Genomic DNA, 25,751 nt, shown 5'->3' with positions numbered 1-25,751 from the left:
TCATAAATCAAAGACACACACATTTTCTAAATAGTCAAATTAAACCTCAAAACATCATTATCCTACAACCCATCAAATGATATTTTTTCTTAATATGGACCTTGAGCTAACAATATACTCAATGCGTACTGTCTACAACATTTGTTTATGTCGGCCACACAAAAGTTCAAACAACCATTTCACCCCATTAATTAAGCTCCATAATCACACTCACAAAAAATAGTTGAATGATGGATAAATTATGTTTTAGCAACATCATGAGCATGTTTCCTTCCACTAATTACATCTCATTAATAATTACTTCACAATCAAAACCTATCAAGAACTAACACAAACACCATATCCGACACTAACACGATGACATCGATTATAATATGAGAAATTGACATAATTGAATGTAACTATATAATATGCATGACTAAATACTATATAATATTTTAACTAAATAAATAAATAGATGAATTAAAAAAATATAAATGATGTATATTAATATTCTATCATCTAGTGGTATCTACCAACAATACAAGGAGCTCAATCAAATAAATAGATCAACCATAGAAAATGAGAAAATAACAAACACGCATAGTAGTTTAGAAATGTACCTGATGAAAAGATTTTCCATTTGCAATTGAGTTACTAGCATAAAACTAAGTACCATTGTATTGGTAGTGGTGGCGGAAATGGATTGAATAGGAACAACAAACATTGTTTTTGCTGAACTGTCACAAAACAAAGATGAGAAGATTAAAAAACACAAACAAAGAGATAGATTATGTTTTTGATTGGTCAAGTGATGCAGAACATTCGTTCAATGTATAAGAAATTAGCCTTCCCATGTCTGAGATTTACTTTATATCCTTGATTTTTTTATATGTGTAAAATCACTTGATTTTCTACATGTATGTTACATCTTGATGATAGAATTTTTAATTTTACATATTTTTCATTACACTTTGGTAAATTGAAATTGGTTGAAATTGATAAATTTGTTTATTTGCAACATAAAAGTTAATGATCGACTTCATGTATTATATAGTTTAAATTTTGAATGATCGACTTAAATATTGTATGCAATATTATTTATATATTTAGTTTATTTTGATGGCGGACACCCAAAACATTTTTGTCTGGCTCCGACACTAGTTCATCACATCCTTCATTTGTGAATCATATACCATGTGTTCCTTAAACTCTCAATTTCGGTTATTCTCAACCGTTGAGATCATTACAAATTTTATAAAAAGAGCCACGTGAACAAGTGTATATTTTCGTTAGGTGGTGTGAAATAAAAAGGGATCTGAAAAGAAGAATAGAGGACTTAGGTCTTCATGCTCCTTATATATAAAAAGAAAGCACAGGCGAAGAGAAGAAGGGAGAGTATGGAGGCATAACAACAACGCCAATTGGAATGAATCTCAGAGCAATGTCGATAACGACGGAACTCTCGCGTTTATTTTCTCTGTGTTGTTTATTTATATGAACATGAGTTGCTAGTTTCTTTTGATTGAGTCTTTTAGAATATTTTGAAATCGCTAATAGATTACTTTCAAAATTTGATCAAGTGGTTTTAGAATATATGCCACAATTGATGTTCGAAGAGAAATATAATAGTGTGGTTTCACAATTATGAATATCAATTCATTAGAACAAGGAGATTGGGGGCTTGAAATTCTCGAATACTTAAAAAATCCTTGGTTAATGAGCCTTTACCCTCCTGTACTATGGTTATTTCAGGTTTATCCCCCTGTAAATTATATTTTTTTATTCACCCCTGTAAAAAAAAATATTATTTACCCCTCTAATAAGCCAAACAAAAACGAAAATTTCTTGAAAAAATAAAATAAAATTGGTTTTTGTTTGGCTTACTAAGGGGGTAAAGAATTTTTTTACAGGGGGTGAATCAAAAAAAAAATTACAAGGGGAACCGAAAATGACCTACATTATAAGGGGTAAAGATCTATTAACCCAAAAATCCTACTTCAAATCATTGTAAGAAAACCAAAAACAAAGTTTTGTTTTTAACTCTACTTGGTGATGAATTGTACAAACAAAGCATTAGCTAGGATACATTAGGGTATTTAATAGTATTTATTGTGCAAACCAAGTTGGTGATTTCTTTCTTTTCAAGATGGAGATAAAATGAGTTGGGTATTGATTTTGAAAAGGAATAAATTATTTTTGCCTACAATGACCAAGGATGATTTTACATTTGTTAAAGGTTGTGAATAATGTCAATAACACGGTAACTTCAACATTTGTCGGTGAGATACATTAGAAAATTGCTCTTCTCTCATCACGTTTTGCTGACTCCCAACTGAACTTCCGAAATATCCCCAACGTGACTTAAATCATGCAGGTGTTAAACGTAACATGACTTAAGTCACGCTGAAATACAACCTACGTGACTTAAGTCATGCTGAAGGCCAACGCGAGTTAAGTCACGATGTGTCTCCTTTTAAAGATCAGACAGCAATTTATATCCTCTTTCACATCTAAAATCTCCAAAAACTCTCTCAAATCAACCAAATCCCTAATTTCTTTAAGTTCAAATCAAACAACACTTCAATAACAAGTAAGTTTGCATAATCAAACACCATTAAAATTTTATGTTATATGTTAGAATTTTCCTCTTAAATTAGAAACTGTTTAGTTCACGGGTTTGTTTAAATTTTGATTTTTTTTGCAACAAATGATACAAAGCTTATGACTTGTATTGCTTAAATGTTTAGATGTTTGCATGTTTATGTTGTAGTTGAGTTTTTGGGTTTATGTATAATATGCAATCCCTGTGTTTGATGAAATGTTTGAATGAGTTTTTCATTGATTGTTTAATTTCTTATGGTGTAGATCGGAAACAATGGGCAATTTGTTCAGCGCTATAGTACGCTTCAACGCTGGAAACCCTCATTTGTGCAAGGTTTGGTATGATGTCACGTTAAAAGGTCTGAAGGATCAACTAAATCAAATCAACCAAGGGATCAACCCCGGAGACAAAAGGAGGGTAGAATAAGTTTGGTATAGATGTCCATCGTTCGTCGATGAGAGAATAATATTCAGTCGGCCAAAGTTAACGAACGACGACAACGTGAGGAGCATGTTCTCGATATTTTGTCAGCACAACATGTTCCCATGGATCAAGATGGATGCTACGTTGTTGAGATCACCTGAAGATATTCTCAAGAGTTTGATTCTGCCACAAGATTATGTTTAGGTAACATCATTATTATGTAGTCTCCTTATTTTGTTGGAATTTAAGTTTAATTCATGAAAGTTTCTTGAAGATGTTGTTATTAAAGTGTCTTATACTTAGCTTAAAGATTTGCAAGACTCTTTGAAAAGTCAAAAGAATGAAGATAACAAAACTTGTATTTTACCAAATCAACTATATATATTTTCACATTGAATTCCGCTCTATAAGATGAGTGTGACTTAAGGGAATGCACCTCTAAGATGTTGTTTTGTGTTTGATCATGCTCATTTGTCAATTGAAACTTGTCAGATGGCAGTACAGTATGATTAAGTTCAAAAGAATGTATTGGAATGCATTCCTTTACGTCACTAAACAACTTATATGAGGGCATTCAATGTGAAATCATATAAAGTTGATTTGGTATAATACAAGTGTTGTATTCTCTTCATTCTTTTGGGCTTTCGAAGAGGCTTGCAAATCTCTACACTAAGTATATGACACTTTAATATCAATATTTTGAGGAAATTTTCAATAATATAATTAAAACCCAACATCATGATGATACCACACATTTAGGGAGAATGTAATGTAACGTATATGAAATTAAAACTAGATAAAATTTTGTATTTTGAATTGATTTCGTGTCCTTGTGAAACTTTATTCGAATGTATTCAATACGCAACTATATTCTAATTTATTCAATACATGATTTTATTCAAATTTATTCAATACCAAAATGCGCAGCATATCCAAAAAAAAAAATATGCAAAACAATAAGACATTACGAGTCATTACATTTAATAATGTCTCTCGTCACAAAAGTCAATTGGGTTGTCCTCGATAGTTCGTGGAGCACCCTGCTTTTGGTTTATGACCAAAATAACAAGTCCTTCCGCTTCCCCGCAGCCTAGACTGATTGTACACCAACAACTTCAAATTGTTTTTTTTACGGAACCATTGCATTCGATTATGTGTCATGTCACATTCGATTTTGCTTCCTTCTTCTCACCCTCAATTGAACATCACCCTGATTATGAGACATATCTATACAATGCAAACACCAGGGAGTAAAACCTACTCTAATCCTAAAAATTCTACCACAAATTCCTAACAATTTAAAATAATTCCTAACAATTTCTAATAATTTTTACAACAGTTCAGTCAATTCCACACTAATCAACAATTTCTACTCTAATCACATCTAACAATTCAATCAAATCATAAACAGCTAACTTCACAAAATCAAAAAACAAAAATTAAAAAAAAAACCTAAATATGTGACAATTTATCTAAAAAAATCTAACAATTCAATCAAAAAAGTCAATGCAATAGGATAATAAACACTTACATGATTTTGGGATTGTAATTGGCGTTGAATAACTTAAGCTTGGAGAAAATCGTAACAATGGAGCTTAAAATTGCAACAACGGAGTTCTGAAAATTCCTATGGTGTTGTCTTGTTTTTATAACAGAATCCACATGAGTTAACTCACGTTGAATTAAGTCATGTGCCTGGCGTGATTTAAGTCATGCTGGTAATACACATGCGTGAGTTAACTCACACAGGGGTCTTTTGAACAGTTCGGTTACGAGTGAGCATTTTTTGTTTGAGAAGAGCAATTTTCGTTACATTATATAATCAAGGCTTAGCCCTTCTGAAGGATTGGATTTAGATTTAATTCATCATGTCCATATCCAGCTTCTTGAGAAGGTTATATATATATGCCACATATTGTTAAGCATAGAAGATCATCGAGTGATTAAGTTATCGTCTTCATTTTGTTCTATGCAAAAACATTTTTTTAGTAATCTAAGAGAGTAATAAATTGGACCGAGGGAAATAGAAAAACAACCTATGGAATGAGGGGAAAATGAAGGTGGGAGTGATGGAAGCATGACAGGAGGAAGGAGAGGGAAAGAGGTGGGACAAAATTGTGTGTGAACAAGTCTAGATGTTCACAATTTTATTTCTAAAGATTCTAATTCATTAATTGAATCCAACTGTGTTTCTTGTGTTTCATACTTAATTGATCATTCATCTTAGAATCCACCATATATATATATATATATATATATATATATATATATATATATATATATATATATATATATATATATATAGATGTAACACCCCGATTTTCGTTAGGATTATTTATTTAATTGTTTGATGTGTTTGATTTGTGATTAGTTGATTTTTAGACGATATGAGTATTTTGGGCATTTGAGGAGTAAGGGTAATTTGGTAATTTTATAATGAAGGGTAATTTTAGAATGGAGAGTTATTTAATGAAGTAGTAGTAATTTGGATAATTAAGAGAATAGTGGTGTATGGGTAATAGTGGGGGGTTTTAATGAAGCAATTGTGTAATAGTATTTTATGAGTGATAGAAAGTTATTAAGTTCATTAGTGAGTGTGACTAAGCCCAATAGTATATAAGAGAACTAGTCTTTGTGAAAATTAGGTCAAGAACTCATTTGTCACAATTAAGAGAAAAGAGGTAAAGTGGGAGAAGAGAGATAAATAGAGAGAAAGAGGAAGAAAGAAGAAATTCAAGGGAGAAGCATATCTAGCTTAAAGAAACTCATGAGGGAGAGTAGATTGGAGCTTAAATCTTAACTTTTGGGAATTTGAGGTAAGAGAAAAGTTTATCTTCACTGTTTAGAGATTATGAGTGACAGCTTGGTTTTAGGTCATGTTTGTTGTTGTGAATATATGAAATTGGTGTTAATTTAAGTTTCTTTTTGTGCTCTAATTAAGTTGATAATTTTGGGTATGTGAAAAGTGGTAGAAACTTGTTGTTATTGCATGAAATTCAATGTTTGATTATGTTAAGTTGATAACTATTTGTTTTTAGCTTAATTTGATGGAAATGACGATTGTCGTTGTTGAATGCTGATGAATTCATGATTTATGTTCTTACTATGTTATTGGATATATGAAAGTAATCTAATTAAGTTGTTGATGATGCTTAAAGTTGTATTTGGTTGAACTAAGTTGTTGTTGTTGTTGTTGGAACTTTGATGAATTAAGTTGTTGTTGTTTGAACTTTGATGAATGAAGTGAAAACTAAGTGAATTGAAGCACAAGTTGTTTTGTGTTGTTGTTGATAAATTGAATATGTGAGGAAGTTGTTGTTGTTGCTGTCGATTTTGAGGTTTCATGCTTTATAGTGACTGAACATACTAAAACGTGATAGAAACCAACTTAAGCTATTGAATCACTTAATCTTGGTGTCGATAAAGTTTTCAGTTCTGTAACCGAAACCAAAATAAAAAATGGGATTTTTCTATTTGAAATTGGGCTTCGATGTCTTCATGAAAGTTGCATCTATGAATGTTAGCTTTAATTGGGTTTGGCATCATTCCAATATCTAGAAACTCAAGATATGATTGCAATACTACACAATGATCAACAGGGTCATGTTCTTTTCCCAAGCTTAGGAAAACCAACTTTTCCACTCTTTTCTGTTCTGAACTAAGTTTTAGTCTAAACACGAGAGTTGTATATATATATATATATATATATATATATATATATATATATATATATATATATATATATATGTTAGCTTTCTTTTGGAATTAGTTTGACTTCGTTATCATTTCTAGAACTTGAGTTATGATAAAAATTCTACATGTATGTCATGCCACATTTTTCGTGAAACTTGAAATATGAAAATGACTTAGAATGAAATAGAGTTTTTCCAAGTGAAACTAAGTTGTTATGTTTGAACTACTATGATGATTGACATAGAAATAACATGTAGGATTGATAAGGATGTACGTGAGCATGTAACTTGATTTTGGTAAAATATGCGAAAACAGACGAACTTTGGAAATATAGACGGACTTTCATAAATGTTGAATCATGCTATGATAACTTGAGAATGACTATGGGAAAATGACATGTTGATGAATAATAGTTGAATTGGTGGTTGATCTATGTTGTTTTATTGATGTGGTAAATGTTTGATGATAACTATTGATGATGATAATCCGTGATGGTGTATGTATATATGTTTAATGGTGATTGAATACATGTATATAAAGTGGTGATGTTGATTATATGTAGATAATTGTTTTGATGATGAATTGTTGATGTATGGATGTACTGATTTAACGATGTTTTGGTGTGTTTATATTTTATGAGGGAGTGAATCATGTAACGATAAACTAAGTGGTGTTGTGCATTGTAGAATCTATACATGAAATTCATGCATTCATAAGTCCTATTGACGGGTGGATTATTCGGTAACATATCTCTGGTTTTCCAATTATTGATGGGTGGATCAATCGGTAAAAGAACTCCGACATCCAAATGGTACCACATGCATGAGGAGTCGTGGCTAGAACAATGCATGCATACGAGTCTATGTGAAATGTCTCATACTTGATTATATGAAATTATGTGAACTATGTGGATTATGTGAGAGGCCAAAGGTTAGGTCCTTCTTCTTCATAATCATCCTTTTCGAGCACTTCAAGTTTGGTTGTGGCTATGAAGTGCCCTCTTCTGATTTCAACTTTTTCTTCTTCTCCACTTCAGAGGAAGCTCCTCTTGATTTAGATTTTTATTTTTGGTCTACAAGTTCGAGTTGAAAAGGTAATTAGGAAAAGGAAAAATACAAGTAATTACAAGTCGAAATTAGGAAACTTACGACTGAGCATTTGTATACTTTTGAAGAGGTTCCTCTCTTTAGTTTCTTGCTTGTAACCTCTGATGTAGATTCAATGGTTCTTTTTCGAGTCTAGAAAAAGAGAAATAAAGGTTAGGTTTTTAACATGTAAAATAAATTAACTTAAGATTCATTAGTGTTTAGAATTTTACGTGTTACACATCATCTTTTATTTCTATTGCTTCAACAAATAGTTTTTCATTAGCTTCTGCAATGGCTTCCACCACGTTACAACTTGCAACTTCAGGGTACATTGCATCGATGTCTTTTAATGCATCAACATCCACTTGCACTTAGGGCTTTGCTTTGTCTCCAAACCTCAGCCTGCCTTCATTCAGATCTCTTTGCACTAGGTCCTTGAAAAGCACACAATGTGAAGTCTTGTGACCCAAAAAATTATGATATTTACAAAACTCTCTCTTTTTACGTTGTTCTAGTGGTGTGATTTTTAAACCGTTAGGTACCGCCACTTGACCATCAGCAACTAAGAGATCGAAAATCTCATCACATTTGGTTACATCGAACGTGTAAGTTTTGGAAATGTATTTATCATTGTGTTTCGACAGGATTCATCCCTGTTGGCACAAAATGTGTTTAAAATTACCCTTTGAGTTTTGATGATAACAAGGTATTAAAAATATCAATTGGATATGCTAATATTTGTTCAAGTGTGCAGGACCATAAACAAAAATTTGAATGGCTTTAAAAGAAGCATAGGACCTGGAGGAACAAATGAGAACAATGGATTCTACAAAAAGGAAGCTTAAGTTGCAAGGAAGCGTCTGAAGACAAGAGGTTCTAAAGACAAGAGGTTCAGAAGATCATTATAAGCTGACGTCATCATAACCACTCTCATCAGAATCACTCTTACCAGAAGCTGACGTCATCAAAGGTTCTGAAGATCATCAGAAGCTGGAAGGCTGAAAGTTTCAATAGTATGTCAAATGCTGTTATTAACAAGCCTATCATTGCAGAAGGTATAGAAGCCTGGTTAAACGACTAATTCAGAATAATCAAAGGCATTGGATGCTTATTCTTTGAGGGACGTTGGAAAAGGACAATAGTACATGTGTACAACCACCTTCTCCACTACTCTATTTTATATCTACAAATAGTACAAAAACAACAGATGTGACTACGCTGGTAATTCCTCTATACATGGAATGGATTTGAAATTGTTTCCTCCTAGGACAATAACCAAATCAAGCAACATATCATTGGTGATTTGATCAAGCTTCAACAACGACTCTTTTGATGTGCTGACAATCAACAACGTCTCTTTCACACCTCTATATAAAGGAGTGAAGACTCAAAGAATTGCAAGACTCTCACTACAATTTACAAGAGCCAAACCTCTGCAGAAATTGTACCACATCAAAGTTCACTTAGCATTTCTTAACAACTTTCATATCTTAGAAATTCTAGAGTCTTAAGAGTCTGTATCTGATTTGTATTGTGACCACCACTGATTGTATATCAAGTGTTCAACCTCAAACAATTTTCTTTGTAATTCTGTTTGAATAGAATTCTCTTGCCGTTGTGCTTAGGCATAGGAAGTCTCTTGCAGTTGTGCTTGAGCATAGGAAGTCTCTTGATTTTGTTCTTGAGCATAGTAAATCTCTTGCAGTTTTGCTTGAGTAGTTTGAAGTCTCTAGCTAGTTTGAGCAGTGAGCATTTGTAATCAGATATTGATTTTAGTGAACTCTCGTTGGAAATGCAAGGGGGACATGACTACTTCCGGTTTGTGGAAGGAACCTGTATAATTGCTTGTGTCTTTCTTCTCTCTCTCTCTCTCTCTCTCTCTCTCTCTCTCTACTTATCTGCTGCATTTACAATCTGATCAATACTTCAGAAGCTGAACTCTATCAGGTTCTGAACAGTGAATTCAGTTTTACGAGAAGAAAAAGAAACCACAATTCTACCCCCCCCCCCCTTCTTGTGTTATTCTCACCTTCAATCCCATCAGACGGCCTCAACATTTTTCAAGTATAAAGAGGCCCTGGTTTCAATTCAACAAAATTAATCTCACCGTTTTCGACATCTTCATAAGCTATGTCGAATTCTTGGTCACTTTCTTTTGTGTCAACATAAGTAACCTGTTCTCTCCTTCAGTCTCTCAACTTTCCAAACTCTGTCAATTGGGCCATATCTCTCAAGTGTTGAGTGTCTAATTTTTTCCTAATGGAATAATCTAGGACACCAGCAACCATTTCTACTAACTCATGTTCAGGTACATGAGTAAAACATCTTGCCTTTAACAATCTGAACCTATTCAAGTAATCACGAAAAGACCCAGTTGTTTGTCTCCTAACACTCTCTAATTCCTTTAGACTTATCTTAGATTGGCCCATGTAAAAAATTTCATGAAATAGCCTCTCTAATTGAGTCCAATGTTGAATGAAATGCGGTGCAAGCGTGGTGAACCACGTAAAGCCATTTTTTGTTAGAGAATTTCGAAAGAACTTTAATCTCAAATTCTCATTGTTTTCCATATCTCCATCCTCCGTTAAATAACGTGTTATGTGTTCGACAGTAGATTCTCTAGTATCACAAGCAAACGTTGTGAACTTAGGAATTTTATAACCCCTAGGAAGTTCAGCTTGTAGAACATATTATGACAATGGAGATATATAATTTGGCCTATGTAAACCTGTGTTTAAGCCATTCTAAGGCATGATAGTTTCAACCAAAGTGGCTATGTTGTTACGTGCTCATATTTTGTTGTTGGACATTTCTAACAACTTTGTTTGCATCATGATTTCTATCCACCAAAATTACCTTTGGCTATGCTTGTAACATTGGTTCGACTGGTTGAGGTCGAGGCCCAAGTTGTTGTGTATGAACTATAGGTTCAACAATTTGCACATGTTAAGTATTTTGGATTTGAGGGATATTTTGGATCTGAGGGATCCGTTGATAGACAATTTGTGGAGGGGCGAAGAAATCTGCTATTCTCCCCATTTGAGCGGCTAATGCTTGGTAACCCTGATTCGTGTTTTGAATAAAAGGGTTAAACACAGTACCAATTTGTTGTGTCAACAAATTAACCATCTCATGATTGCACTCGTCCATTTGTTGGCTAAACAACATCATAGATTCAGTAGTTAACGCTGGTGGAGCATTTCTTCCAAAAACGCTAGAACTTGAAGGACTATGTGTGTTAAACAGTGTAAATGGATTTGCATGTTCTGTAAATGTAGGATTATTATGCAAATTTGTCATCATTGAAGTTGGCATACTGTATGGTTGGTCCTTAGAAAAGTTCTGCATATTTATGACCCTATCATCAAATCTAGTCCTAACTTGAGGGTTAGGAGAAGTAGGGATAATTGTAGACACGGGTACACCAGTAGTAAATGGTGGCACAAAGGTTTCCATTTCTGGTTGTGTCATTTGAGCGGTTACAGTCAGAGCGGTTACTCCCATTTCTGTCGAAACCGACATGGTCACGGTTGCCCCCACGACCGTCGATACACTTGCACCCACTACAGGGGCGGATGCCCGTGTAATTTGTACTTGTGAAGAGGATTTGGATGATTATGATGACATAGAAGCACCAATATTGATGGATTTAGTCATTATTTTCAAAGCTTTACCACTTCTTAAATGCATTCATAAAAATGCGAATTCTTCCCTTTTGAAAAAGCTCACTGAAAATAGTTGCTAATCTTCAGAAAAACAGTTTTCACAAGAAAGGATTTTAGAAAAACAAGTTTTTTTTTTTTAGAAAAGAGTTTTGAAATTTTTTGGAAGATTATGGCAATCTCTTCCAAAGGTTTTTTTTTTTTTTTTTAAAAATGCACAATGAAAATTTCTTTCAAAAGGTTTCTGAAAAAGGTATTGAAAAAGTACAATGGAAATTTCTTTCCAAGGTTTTGAAAAAGTTTTCTTAAGAAAAATAAGGTGGAAATTTTTTCCCAAGGTTTTGAAAATGATGCACAAATAGGGTCCCACTGGGCGTGTCAATTTGTTCACCGGTGTTTTTGGCGAACAATACTGGCTCGTTTTGATTATTACGAACAAGACCAAACTAGAGATCCTAGGACATGTTGTGCATTTTTGTTTTGTGCGTTCATCAGGTTCGTAGGTTGCTTAACAAACAGGACGAGACCATGTGGCGTCTTTCAATAGAAAAAGGGTTTTAAAAGCAAAGTAAAAGCATTAAGTTTAAATTGCATAAACTTAAAGGAAAGGTAAAATACATTACATTAAAAATAAAGGCGGTTCGAAAAATCCTTTACATACATTTTTCAAGACTCTTTTCTCTCGCGTCGGTACTTCAAGTGTTTTTAGAATTCTGTATATGTTTTTAGAACTCTTATTTATACAAAGAAAATAACTTGGAAAGAAACTAATCTCACGATCAGCACTCCTTCCATGTAGACAACCGCTTGTCTCCCACGTTTTCCTTTGCTGTAAATTCTATCTTCATACCATAAAATTTAAAATCCAATGATTAAAAAGGTGATGGTCTCATATGAGATGGATTAAGAATTAACCTTAGTGTTATTCCTGTTATCAAACTATCGAAACATGTAAGCATTGGGTGTGGCATAGACAATTTCTTCAGCTTTGTCAACAGCCCCTTTCATGCCCTTTTCCGCATTCGTCAAAACAGCCTGTGCACCAAATGTGCGTAAAAAGATTCTCCTCTCAATATTAACAGAAGCAGGCATTGTGACTATCAGTTTATAACCCTTCGTTGCCGCAACCAAAGCAAGGCCAAGTCCCGTATTTCCAGTTGCAGGTTCAACTAAAACAGTCTGCACAAACACATACTAAACGTTATAATGGGATACATGCTTGTATTGGAGTGTTTTCATTATCAGTCCCCTTGCTTTGAAAGATAAGTTATTGAATTATATTTTTGTCGAAGAGCTATTACATGGTTGACTATTGTCATCAAAATTCTATTCACAAGAACACAAAATATATGCCAAAGAGGAAATGAATTTGTCATTTGCACCCTTTTCTTTCATGTACATGTATGATGTATCAATAATCAGTAGACTAATAATAAGAATGAACATAATTTGTCAAACACAGGCTGCTTGTAGAGTTGTGCCCAAGGATTTGGTTGAGAACATTGATGCATTTTATAAGGATAATGAATTGACTGCAACTGAGTATATTGATGACATCTACAAGTATTACAAACTCTCTAAAGTAATGTTCTATGCTTTGACAAAACATAGAACATAATTGGAAAAAAAAGGTTCTATGCTTTTACAAACTCTCTAAATGAAATAATACATAAAATATGATGAAATAATACATATATACATACTTAGAGAAGGTCCCGCGAACAAATGTCATCGCATATATGTGGAAAAAAAAGGTTGTGGTCAACAAAGAACTAACTTCAAAATAAACATGTGCCTAAGACAAGACAAGATTAGTACCAAAGGCTTCCCAGATTTTATCATATAAGTCCTTTATCTTACTATTAAAAGGGATGTAGCAAAAACACTTAAGGCAGGTTAGTCATTTATAAAGCAAGCAATGTGAATGATCACAACTGTTACTTATGCTATATAATTTATTGATCAATGACATATATTACTTTGTTGTTTAGTAGAGCTAAATCCCTTTCGTGACTTAAATTTAACCTTATTTTTGTGATCATGGGTTGAATCACCATTTGTCCTTGATATAGGGATTGTCTGAGTCTGACAATTTAGTCCCTCAGCTAAATTTCTTTTGATTATCTCATATTGTTAATCCATCTCTAACACCAGACTCAAATTATATTAGAACACCAAATTAACATACGACCACCATAAGTAACACCAGACTCAAATCATTTGCCATTATTAGAACCAAAACCAAAACAACCACCATAAAGTAACAAAAACAAAGTAAAATACAGTGCTAAACATCGTGAGCAAACACGATAAAAGGCATCATCTCATATTAGTCTTTCTATTAAAAAGAAACTCACAAGTCACAACCAAGAGTATAGACATGATTTATTATACTTGCATCAAAGTGTGAAGTAATAAGTGTATAAAAGTATAGAAAAATGATTTTTGCATATTGTTTCTGTCACACCTATTTGTTCAACTACAAAAGAAATCTTCTATGAGTGAGTGTAAGTAGTAGTGTAATTAAAACAAAAGTAAATCATCATTGAAGGCATGAACCATAAATTTATGAAATAAATTTACTATAAATAATTTACCTGAAATGAGTGAGAGGTGGCCTTGTTGTGTTTCAGTCAGTTGTGGATATGAAAAGTTTGGAATTGAATTTGGTACCAGATTAGAATCCAGACCAGCTTCATTTGAGGAATTTGTCATAAGCTCAGCGCTTTGGAGCTCATTTTCTGATGCAATTGCTGGTCCCACCGACCCATACATAACCTAAGAAATTATTTAATAAACATTAGTATTAGTATAAATCTAAATGCACAAACAAACCCCCAATTTCGCCGAATTTCGATCAAAATTCCACCAAATTTCTGGAGAAAGATAGCTATGCGCAAAACATAATGTGTTTTAAGACTTACAATCCAATCGGCGGAACCTAATCAACGGCAAGCAATACCCGACGCAGTTTTCAGCACAATTTATGCAGTTTTCTGCAGTTTGGACTTTGGTGATTTCCTGTCATTCCAAGCCAACATAAAACAGATAATTGTATGGCAAATCAAGTAATTAACAATCAACAAATCCAAACATTCAATTGGGAAATTTTCTAATCGTGCAAAACAACTAAATTTTCATGTTATCTCACACCAAAACAACCCCAAGGTGAGAAATATCCTAAGAAACTCACAATGATTATTCTGAAAACTTTCCAAGCTTCCCACTCCAAGCTTCTGCGCCCTATCAAAAACCCTTGTTCCTTGATCCTTCTCCAGCTTCTATACACCAAAATTAAACCATGTTAGGCCACCCATCTTGCATGCACTCCATTACAACAACTTAGGGCTCAAAACTTCTAAGAATTGGGGTTAGGGCTGCAGCTGAGATGAAGAAGTGGAGGGGAAAGAGATTCTAAGCTTGATTAGTGGTTACATTCACATGGGAATAACATTTATGATCTTGCATGTTTGGTAAAATTGATAGAAATTAAGATCGAATGAGAGTTAGGGAGGGATGGCTCGATGGAGAGAGTAGAGATAATGGATAGGTTTTGATCTCTAGTGAGAGAATGGGTGGAAACAAAATGAAAGAAAAGTGGAGGTTAAGGCTTTATGAGGTGGCAACCATGGGGTGGGAATAACCAAATTCCACAAATTAATAGATTATTATGAAAATGCCCCTCAGAAGGGTAAAATTGTAAAATCATCTAGAATTATATTTCTAATATAGTTTAGTAGATGAAACCTTTTTTTAATTTAAATTATAAATTTTCTTCTATGTTATGCTCTTCAATAGACTCCTCAATGAATTCTATGTTAAGGCTTTATTTGACGACAAAAGATTGGTTGCAATGAGCTTTTATCTTGAAAAGTTGTTGCTTCATCAACGTCAAAATTTTCTCAATACATTTTGGATTACGGATCTTAACGATTCCATTGCCATATTATGCTTGATTTTGACTCGTCGAGATTCAAAAAATGTTTGTACCTTATGTCTTTCAATAAAAATATTGACATCCATGGATTCCTATTGAGAGATTCTAATCTCTACATGTAACTCATCCACATTTGAGAGAATATGTGGCTTTGCAATATATCCTTTCATGCCTATAAATTGGTTGAACTACTTGATGGCTCCCAAGGACATGATTGAATTATTCGTACGTATCTACATTAATATGTCAAACAAACAAAACAAAAAAATGAATGATTTTATAAACCATACTTCCAAATTATATTATTGCCACTTGAATGTTGAAAAATACTTTAGAAGATATGGAATGAAGATTGTCAATGAATAAGGCTTTGAAGACATCATAAGATGGGAAAATTTTGTCCCAAGATCAATTCGCATAAAGAAAACACTCAAGTATGACGAATAGGGGGAAATCAGCACATGCCTCGTGCACATGCTGCTCAAGATCTTGCTCTCTGTCAGTTGCTATGCCTCGTGCACATGCTGCTCTAGAAAAAAGCAACTTTCTACAACCCTTCCCCGTGGGTTAGGAGAAAAAGCCCATAATTTCAACCCAAACTTAGCAAGAGATATTACTAACTATAAATGGAGTTCATTTCTGGAGGAGTCTCACATCTCCTCAACTTCTCTACCATGAGTAAATAGAGACTTTTTGATTAGGGTTCTAAGATGAACATCTATTTATTTATTGGACTAAGAGTGTGATATACCTAACCAGCGTGATTGAACATAGATTAATGTCTAACTGTTTGATCTATGTTTTGGATACAATTAATATGATTGGCAGTTTTTTTAAGGAATATTCACAGTTGTTAAAAAATTATCAATTTTCGTATCTATCTCTATAAAAATTGAATTTATAAGCTTGAATTTTCTGTCCAATAATTGATATAAGGGATATAGATCTAAAACAGGGAGACACTTTTGGTGATTGTGGTTTAATTGATTTGAATGCCCAGTAATTTTATCGAAAGTAGATACATGATATTGTTTTCTTTTATACACCAATCTATGTTTTTTTAGGCTTAAATGCACTTTTGGCCCCCTATGTTTGGTTCCGTAGGAATTTTGGCTCCCTATTAAAAAAAACAACTTTCCAGCCATCCAACTTCACCCCCTTTTGCAACTCAGTGGCCCCCTCCTATTTGGACTGGATCAAAGCCCATGTGGCCACTCACTTAAGTGAGATGGATGCCACGTAGGCAATAATATAAAAACCACTTGAAATTCTTTGATTAAAAAAAATTAAAAAAGGAAATGGAAAAGAAAGGAAAACGTGATGTTTTAGTTCTGCCAATCTAATTCTCCCAATCTTAGTCCGTGAAAAAAGAACGAGGCAGGAAAGAACAACAACTCATCCACTGTAATCAAGAATTTTTGTGGTGATATTCATCTTCTTAGTGGTCCCTTTATATATATATATATATATATATATCCTCAAGAGAGCATAGCAACTTGTTCTCAGTAGGGGGTGCCATACGAGGAGGACCTTGATGCACATTGACTCCACTTCCTCCGGCATCCCCATAGGATCCAAACCATTGCTACCTCTTCCCATCCCTCCCATTCCACCAAAGGGATTTTGATCCCCAAAAAACTCAGCAAAAATATCACCAGGATTCCTATGATTTAACTGAAATGGAAAGTCATCCGGCGAAAAGTATTGGTTTCTACTCCCACCACTACCAAAAGCATGAGAATCAAGTGGTGGTGGCATTTGACGCTTTAACTCATCTTCCTCATATTGATCATAAAAAGCTCTTTTGTTAGAATCACTCAATACCTAATAACAAAAAACAAATTCCCAACACAAAATCAGCATGACCCGGATGCAAAAATCAAAACTTTAATCAATAACTTTATATAAGATCCACTAAAAATTGAAAATTTAAGATACCCTTTTAAAAATATTACATCATAAGCTTATGATATTTGCTTAAATTTGGCTTCAGCTTCTTTTTTGTGAAATCGTTGGAAACAAGAACGTGAAATCACTGCCGCGCTGTTACTTTGCTTTCTCGGTGGTACCAAAACAACGGTGATTTGAGTAAATGGAAAGGGAAGGTTATTGGTTTGGTGTGACTTGTGTTTTTCAACAAACAATAAATTAAGGAGAGGGTAGTGTTGAGTGAAGAAGGATGAACGAGAAAATAGTGTTGGGTGAAGAAGATGAACAAGATGAAGACAAAGAAATTCAAGGATCTGGCTTTGATGAGAAGGGGAAAGGGAGAGAGAGAGAGAGGGAGAGAGAGAGAGAGAGAGAGAGAGAGAGAGAGAGAGAGAGAGAGAGATGGGTTGAAGCTCACATGCCCCTTCCTCTTTCCTTTTATTTTTATTTTATTTTTTTAATGCATAAAATACCCACATGGCTTTATCCTTTATTATTAATTTAAAAACTGCCTACTTGGTGTCCACCTCACTTAAGTGAGTGGCCACGTGGGTTTTGACCCGGTCAAAATAGAAGGATGTCACTGAGTTGCAAAAGGGGGTGAAGTTGGGAGGCTAGGAAGTGGTTTTTTTAATAAGGGGCTAAAATTGCTACGGAGTCAAACATAGGAGACCAAAAGTGCATTTTAGCCTTTTTTTTTTTTTTAAAGAGGTTGTGTTCAACTTCTTAATGGATCTAGTACACCGGTAATTAAATTGACTTAGGAATCAATATGTAATATTTAAGGTTGATTTTATACATACGGAACACATCATAAATAAACATTCAAATTATAATTATTACTTTTAAAAAAGATATTGATTTCTTATGATACTCATTTTAGAGTAAATAAAATTATAATTCAAAATTCATAATAAATGTTTGATAGCAATCCAAAAAACAAAATAAAAAAATTCAAAATAAAAAAATAATGAATACTAGGCATACCTTCACCATAAAGACAAAAATTTGTCTTCTTTGTTATCTTTGTTCCAAGTTTAATCAAAGAAATCACACTCGGAGAAAATTTATCTTTGACATTGCCATTATCAAACACTAGGATAAACAAAACAAGGCTTTGATATATAGAAAAGGTTGATGATAAGTATTTGATCAGATCTAAAATTGCAATCTTTGAAGTGAATTTTGTTGTCATGCTCATGGATCTGTGGATCTGGTGGATACAAAACAAGATAAGATTAAAAAATTAGAAATTAATTATAAAAAAAAAGTAGATGCAATTGATGAGAAAAAAACATGAATGACTTCAGATTTCTACCTCTCCCTACAATAATTATTTTAATCAATTCATATATACAAACATATTCGCTTCATTGATGAATGATAAAGATAGAGTGAATTGCTACCTTTGCAAACAGAAGGTAACGAGGGTTCATTGAGCCAGAGAGAAATATAGGAATCGAGGTTCAACTAAGCGCAGCCGACCTTTGCTTGTATTATCTACCAAAGTAAAATCATACATTTATATAGAGTTTACTAGATGAGATAGGGTTAAATAAAGTTTTGGGCCTTGTGATAATATAAGGTTAGATCCATAAACTCTGAAGTTTTCTTTTCTGACATACAAAACTTCCTAATAACACATAGAAATTTCTAAAAAGCCCCCAGCGGTAGTTAACTATCGCTCAACAAACCGACAACAGTTAACTACCGCTGAGGCCAGCGGTAGTTAACTGTTGTTGCGTTCGTTCTGGGATTCAACCTCTTTTTACATCATTCAACCTCTTTTTCATCATTCAACCTCTTTTTTCATCATTAAATCGTTTTTTTTTTCATCATTCAACATATTTTTTAAACATTTTTCCCTATAAATATTCTCCCAACCTTCATCATTTCCTCACATGCTCTCCTCCTCACTCTCCTCCTTCCTCTTCCTTCTACAACAATGTTGATTTTTCATCATTCGCCTTTCATTGAAAGAGGCCTCTTTGAAAATTTCAAAATTTCAAGAGGTTTCTTTGAATTGGTTTTACCCCCAGGATTTAGGTTTTAGGGTTTATGGTTTGTGGTTTTTTTTCTTTGTTTTAACCAAAGAGTGCAAGGGTGAGGAACAATTTTGGGTCATCTTGGAGTTGTATTGTATGAGTATCTTAGAGAAGAGTATCCGGAAGTTTTAGGTTCAATTTTGGGTTCTCTCAAGTCGATTGTTAATGTTATTTGTATGACGACGATGACTCCATCCATTAAGGAATAAATGTACGACGAAGATGTTATTGTTAATTTTATTTGTATGACGAAGATGACTCCATCCATTAAAGAACAAATGTACAACGAAGATGTTATGTTAATGTTATTTGTATGACGAAGCAAATTTAGTTTTACCCCATTGTAAATGTATCATTATATTAATAAAATGAGATTTTATATATATTACTTGTGTTCCTTTATTTTTGTTTATATTTGCATTTATTTTATAATTGTATATGAAATAAGTAAATTCAAATAAAAATTGCGTATTAAATAAATTCGAATAAAGACTAATTAAACTCAATGTGAATTAGAATCAAAATTGCGTATCAAATAAATTCGAATAAAGACTAATTAAACTCAGCGTGAATTCGAATAAAAATTGGGTATTAAATAAATTTGAATAAAAGTTACATTAAATTACATAAAGTTTCTAAATATATCCTATCATTACATTACATTACATTCGGGTAGAGCCTTCCAACTACAACAATTGTCTTACCTCTGAAATGGGGTAACTTCAAACTTGCTAAACGGCAACTCTCAAGCATTCGCCTGGAAGTTCTATTGTTCCATTCAAAAGATTAAATTCTTGTTAGTTTGGTTTAGGTGACGGTATTCAAGTGTCAAAAGAATGAGGTGCATTCCTTAACACTTCAATACCTTCATCTAAACCAAACTAACAAGAATTTAATCTTTTGAAAGGAATAATAGAACTTCAAGGTGAATGCTTGGGAACTGTCGTTTAACAAGTTTGAATTACCCCATCTCAAAGGTATGACAATTGTTGTGGTTGGAGGTGCATTCTCTACCTAATCACGATCTTCTGGTGGAATCAAACTGTTGAGAATATCTTCAGTTGATCTGACCAACATTAAACGCATATCAATCCATTGGAACATGTTGTGCTCCCAAAACATGGTCCTCACTTTACCGTCGTTCGTTAATTCCACCCAACTGAATGATATTCTCCCATCGTTGAGTGTTGGACGTTTATACCGAACGTATTCCACCTTCCTTGTGTCTTCGGGGTTGACTCCTTCGTTGAATTCATTCTGTTGACCTTGATACCTCTTAACATGACACCAAGGTATCGAACCTTCAACCTCTGAGGTTCTCCACCGTTCAATTGTGTTTGAACGTCGAACATATCGTCCATTGCTTCAAATCTACACAATAAGAAATTTTAAACAATCAATAAAAAAACTCATCCAAACATTTCAACAACCACTTGGAATGCAAATAAACCCTAAAAAACCCAAATAAACCTAAAAAAATTATAACACTCGAAAAAAAAAATATAAATTTAAGCAATATAACTCCATTATAACAAGTATTCATGATATTTGTTAATAGCACTTCAGATCTATAACATAGATCTATTAAAGAAAATAAATCAAAATTTAAAAATTAAACTACAACTAAAATTGTAAACATATATAGTAACTAAAATTTATGATAATGACCTAAGTGATTACTTCCTTGTGATTTAGTGGAATTTTTTTGGATGATTTGGTAGAGTTTTTTTAGAAAGAGAGTGTGTGATAATTTTGATATTTAGAGAGATAATGTAATGGGAGAGTGAATGGAAGGTTGCTTCTGATTTGGTTATGTATGAAACACAGCGGTAGTTAACTACTGCTGGCTTCAGTGGTAGTTAACTACTGTCGGATAGGCCAACGGTAGTTAACTACCACTGGGGGTAATTTTGTATTTTTCTTGTGTTATTAGGAACTAATAGATGTCAGAAAAGCAATTTTCATAAATTATAGGGGGGAATGTGCTACTAGAAGTGGGCCAATGAGATTCTAATATTTCAAGTTAATAAAGAGTGTTTTAAAGGGAGGTGTAATCAACAACAAACACAAGTCTATATAAAGAAGAAAAAAGGTGTGCAGGATTGGGTGATACAAGATTTTTAGCTATGGCTGATATGGTGTTGGGGAAAAATGGAAAGGGTGATCGTCGAATAAATGGGGTGTAGGGGGGAGAAAGTCGAAGGTTGATTTGAAGGTGGGTGGTAGCGAAGGAGTGACAATTTTACGGAGGAAGATGGAAGTCGAAAACATGTGGGAGAGTAATAAAGTTTACCAAAGCGTGATTTTGAAATTCTTTGCAAAAACATATGATATTGAATTTATCCACACAGTTTGAATGATGTGAATTAAACACTGTGACATTAACAACTCAATATGAATAAGAAATTCAACTATGAAAATGAAGTGTATTACAATTAAAAAAAATTGATACACTTAATCAGAGCACAAAACTATGACTATTTCAATCCAAACCTATTATTAAACAAAAATACACTACTCAAGAGATTAACTACTTGATAAATGAACGAATTATTGACAGATTAATTCAAGATGAAATGTGATTGAATTGTGGGTTTATAGATCCCAATCGGCGAACAATTGAGATTAGATTTATAAAAAATAATCAATAACTATCATATGGTAACTAAATCATTCAATAACTTCATGTATCAAAGTAAAATGCTTGATGTAAAAGGATAAGAGAAAGGAGAACACTGAAGTTAGCAACGATACCTGGCCTTGGTATCACCTTGCTGTCAACATTTATAATTTAGTGGAGGTTGTAACACCCCGAATTTCTATTTAATTAATTTTATGAGATTAAATAAGTGGAGTTGTAACTATTTTAATTATGATGATGCATGTTGTTTGAGTATTATGTTATTTACGAGGGAATACAGTTTGATGAGAAATGATGTACTATGAGGACTAATATGATGAAGAGAAGAGTTAAATAAAAATAATATAGAGGTGGAAGGTGTAAAATAGAAGTATATTTTTTTTTTTGAGCAAGTAAAATAGAAGTATTGAATAAATAGAGAGGGGGAATTTGTCAAAAAAAAAAAAATAGAAAGGGGGAAGTAAAATTATAGTAAGTGCAGGAGAAGAAAATGATAACAAGTGACTGACCCAAGTATAAATAGAAAATTAAGAATCAGAATTGTCACTTTTGCTGAACGTAGAAATAGGAGAAGAGAATAGAGGAGAAGGAGAAAACCCAAGTTGCGGAAAAGAGAGCCAAAAGCTGCGATTCCGGAGATTCTAAGGGGAGAATCCTTTCACTCTAGGGTATCCTAAATTGTAAAGGCGGGGTTGTTTAATCTTAAGTGATGTTATGATGATGGCTATGATGAAAGAATGATGATGAACAAATGTAATAATGTTGTTGAAAGATTAAAATTGAGGCAACCTAGTTTAGGGTTTTTGAATTAAGGATTTGACCATCAAAAGTGTGTGTGATTCGGTAGGTTAATAGAAAATTGATGTTATAATGATAGGGTAAACATAGGGTGATGATTAGGCACGAGTTTGGTGAGTTTAGGGTCGAAAAATGGAGTTTAGGATGGTCTCCAAAGATGAAATAGCAGAAAACTACGACTCTGCACACCCTGGGTAAAACGCAAGACCGTGCGTGTTGGGTAAAACTGCGATTCTGCACACCCTTTGTGCATTTAAAAATGCACGATCGTGCACTTTGAAGTGCACAATATTTACTTTTCACACTCTTATGAAAACCAACTTTTCCACCCCTTTTTGTTCCGGATTGGGTTTAGGCGTCTTCATGAAAGTTGTAGATATGGATGTTAGCTTTCATTTTCCTTTAGTTTGACTCGATTTTGACATCTACAACTTGACTTATGATCAAATTATTGCACATGGATCATGCCGTGTATTTCATGAAATTTCAGCACAACCCTTTCAGTGGACTCTAAAACATCTTTGAAAAGAATAGTGAGTTTAAGGAAGTCGTTAGAGTGAAAAGTAAAAGTAAAGGTCCTAAACTATATATCTAAAGAGGGAGTGTGTTTAGGAAAAATTAGAAGTGATTACCTCGAAATAATAGCGAGTCTAAAAATGGACCGGTGATAGTGGCCTATAAGAATTAATGATGTTAAATATGACCTGGCAATAGGAAGAGAAAGACAATGATAGGAGAAGACATGGAGGAGTTGTTTCAGATAGATGACTACGGTAAACATAAGTTCCTCAAATTAGCGATGAACCTAAAATTGAAGTAGTTTAAGCAGCATAAGGTGAAGCCAATAGAGATATAGATGTGCAGTTCATTGTAGATTGACATCGACGAGAGTAATCCCTTGGAGTATTTAAAGAGTCTAAAGTTGTAATTTAATTAAGAAGGTATAAACTAGAACAAACCAAGAATATGGTGGTAGTAGTTTCAATGATCGATGATATTAGAAGCAATTGGAAGTGTGAACACATGGCATATAATATGAACGAGTTAAAGAAGTGAAAAAGACGTTGATTAGAGGGGGGGTATGAAGTAGGTGTTTTCGGGTAGGTGATCAGGTTAAACATAATCTCCTTAAACCAATAATGAGCTTAGGAAGATTGTTAGGTTGAAAAGTAAAAGAGTCAAGGTAAAATGGTAATGTTAAGGAAGCGATGAGGCGTATGTAAACGAGGATAAGGAGAGGTGGGTTAAATAAATGGATATGATGAGAGATGATAATCACGTTAAGGATAAATATCAAGTTACTTAAGATTAATAAGACGAGACTATAACGGTGTAAATAGTGTGGTCACCTTGTGAGTCTAAAACACGAATTAAGTTGAAAATAATGTCTTGTCAAAATAAAATAAAATAAAGGAAGAACAATTAGTACTTTGTAGGTTATGAAAATAATCTACAGGAAAACAATCAGTCCTTTTTTATTTTTTATACTTAGTATCGATTGTTTTTTAATTTAATATTCATATATATATATATATATATATATATATATATATATATATATATATATAGGGGGCATATCAAGTGAGAATGGATATCTTATGTGAGAATGATAGGAATGAATATCAACCATTAGATTGAAATGTATGGCTTAGATTAGAACACTAAATTAAAAAGGTCAGGTATGCTTTAATATCTTCTCTTCCTCCCCAATTCCAAATCCATTTGCTCTCTCTGTTGTTTCTCCTTCCACATTCCAGCTCCTTCTATTCTCTCTATGTCGAATTGAATTTTCTTTCACTGTGTTGGTTCAAATCGATTACATGAAATGGGGTTTTCTTTGTTTTTTGCAAATTTTGAATTCAATATGTAAATTAACCAAAAAATAATGACGAAAAATGGGTTTTTCAAGATTTTTGTTATAGCATATACTTCTTCTCTCTCTGTATCTGGTTTTTAGCATCAAAACAATCAAATAAAAAACGTGAAACTTGGTCTTTTTTATTTGACAGATTTTTGTAATGTTGGCTATCGTTAATTGCCTATGACAGAGAAATAATTTGATAAACTCAAATCTTTAGAAGGAGAAAGAAAAGAAGTTGTTGACTCCCCAAATTTTCCCCAATTTGATAACCAATTAATAAAGAAATTGCTGAAGGGTAAGGAAGATTATGATGAAGAAGGGTTAAGATGTTGAAGTAAATTGAATCAGAAAAATCGAAAATCAATACGTTGAAGAAATGGTGAAGGGTAAGGAAGATTTGAAGGAGACGACGAATGCAGAAGCGTGTGAAAGGAGTGAGAGAGTTTTCACATGATTGACACTCACTTAATTGTGTTTTAATCTCATCCCTTAGTTTTAATCTAATGGTTATAATTTATTCTCACCATTCTCACATATAAATGTCATTCTCATGTGATATGCCCCCATATATATATATATATATATTACTGTCACGGACAAAAAAAAATATAGAATATCAAACAATTAGTCCTTTTTATTTTTTATACTTAGTTTCAATTTTATTTTCTTGTGATTTAAATGCCATTCGAATGTCACATTATGAAATCTTACATATGATGTTCAGTTGGCATCATGGGGTGACGACCTAGACGTTGGAGATGACGGTACCGCATGCATTTAGAAGAGTCTAGAACATTTCATGCATTTGGGTAATTGATGAGTCGTGTCATAATTGAATATATGACTTGACGAATTTGTGCATTGGTGGAATTCGGTGAATGTTGCGATTATGTGGATTGGTGTATATGTACATTAGTGGATTTTGTTGACGGTTGTGAATAATTGAATTATGCTCTAATTGCATGTTTTACATGCTTGTGCTTAAACACTTGGTGAACCTAATTGATGATAATTATTTTGATAATAGCAATGAGGTGAGAATTGTATATGTATATATATATATATATATATATATATATATATATATATA

General features: G+C 33.2%; 1 protein-coding gene and 1 pseudogene across 4 annotated transcripts in view; both read right to left on the bottom strand.

The window, feature by feature from the left end:
• Positions 1–8,021: 8,021 nt before the first annotated feature.
• LOC146914375 (uncharacterized) lies at positions 8,022–10,938 on the bottom strand (annotated as a pseudogene).
• Positions 10,939–12,048: 1,110 nt separating this feature from the next.
• The window catches only part of LOC146914373 (S-sulfo-L-cysteine synthase (O-acetyl-L-serine-dependent), chloroplastic-like), a 57,623-nt gene continuing 43,920 nt past the window's right edge, over positions 12,049–25,751 (bottom strand). Inside the window, exons 1-4 of one of the 4 annotated variants that reach the window (XR_015014154.1) lie at positions 14,644–15,052; positions 14,375–14,471; positions 14,048–14,228; positions 12,049–12,629 (exon numbers count right to left, since the gene is read on the bottom strand). Coding sequence is in view for 2 of the 4 variants with exons in the window: in XM_085717232.1 (XP_085573358.1) it covers positions 12,390–12,629 (240 nt within the window). In the remaining 2 variants the exon portion in view is untranslated. Of the gene's footprint in view, positions 12,630–14,047; positions 14,229–14,374; positions 14,472–14,643; positions 15,053–25,751 lie in introns of those variants that run through there. The other 3 variants (XR_015014155.1, XM_085717233.1, XM_085717232.1) reach the window with 3 other exon arrangements.

The sequence above is a fragment of the Medicago sativa genome, chromosome 6 (genome assembly GCF_051527215.1).
Source record: "Medicago sativa cultivar Bolivia chromosome 6, Bolivia_mono, whole genome shotgun sequence".
In the NCBI taxonomy this organism is placed as follows: domain Eukaryota; kingdom Viridiplantae; phylum Streptophyta; class Magnoliopsida; order Fabales; family Fabaceae; genus Medicago; species Medicago sativa.
This window is presented reverse-complemented; position numbering and strand designations above follow the sequence as displayed.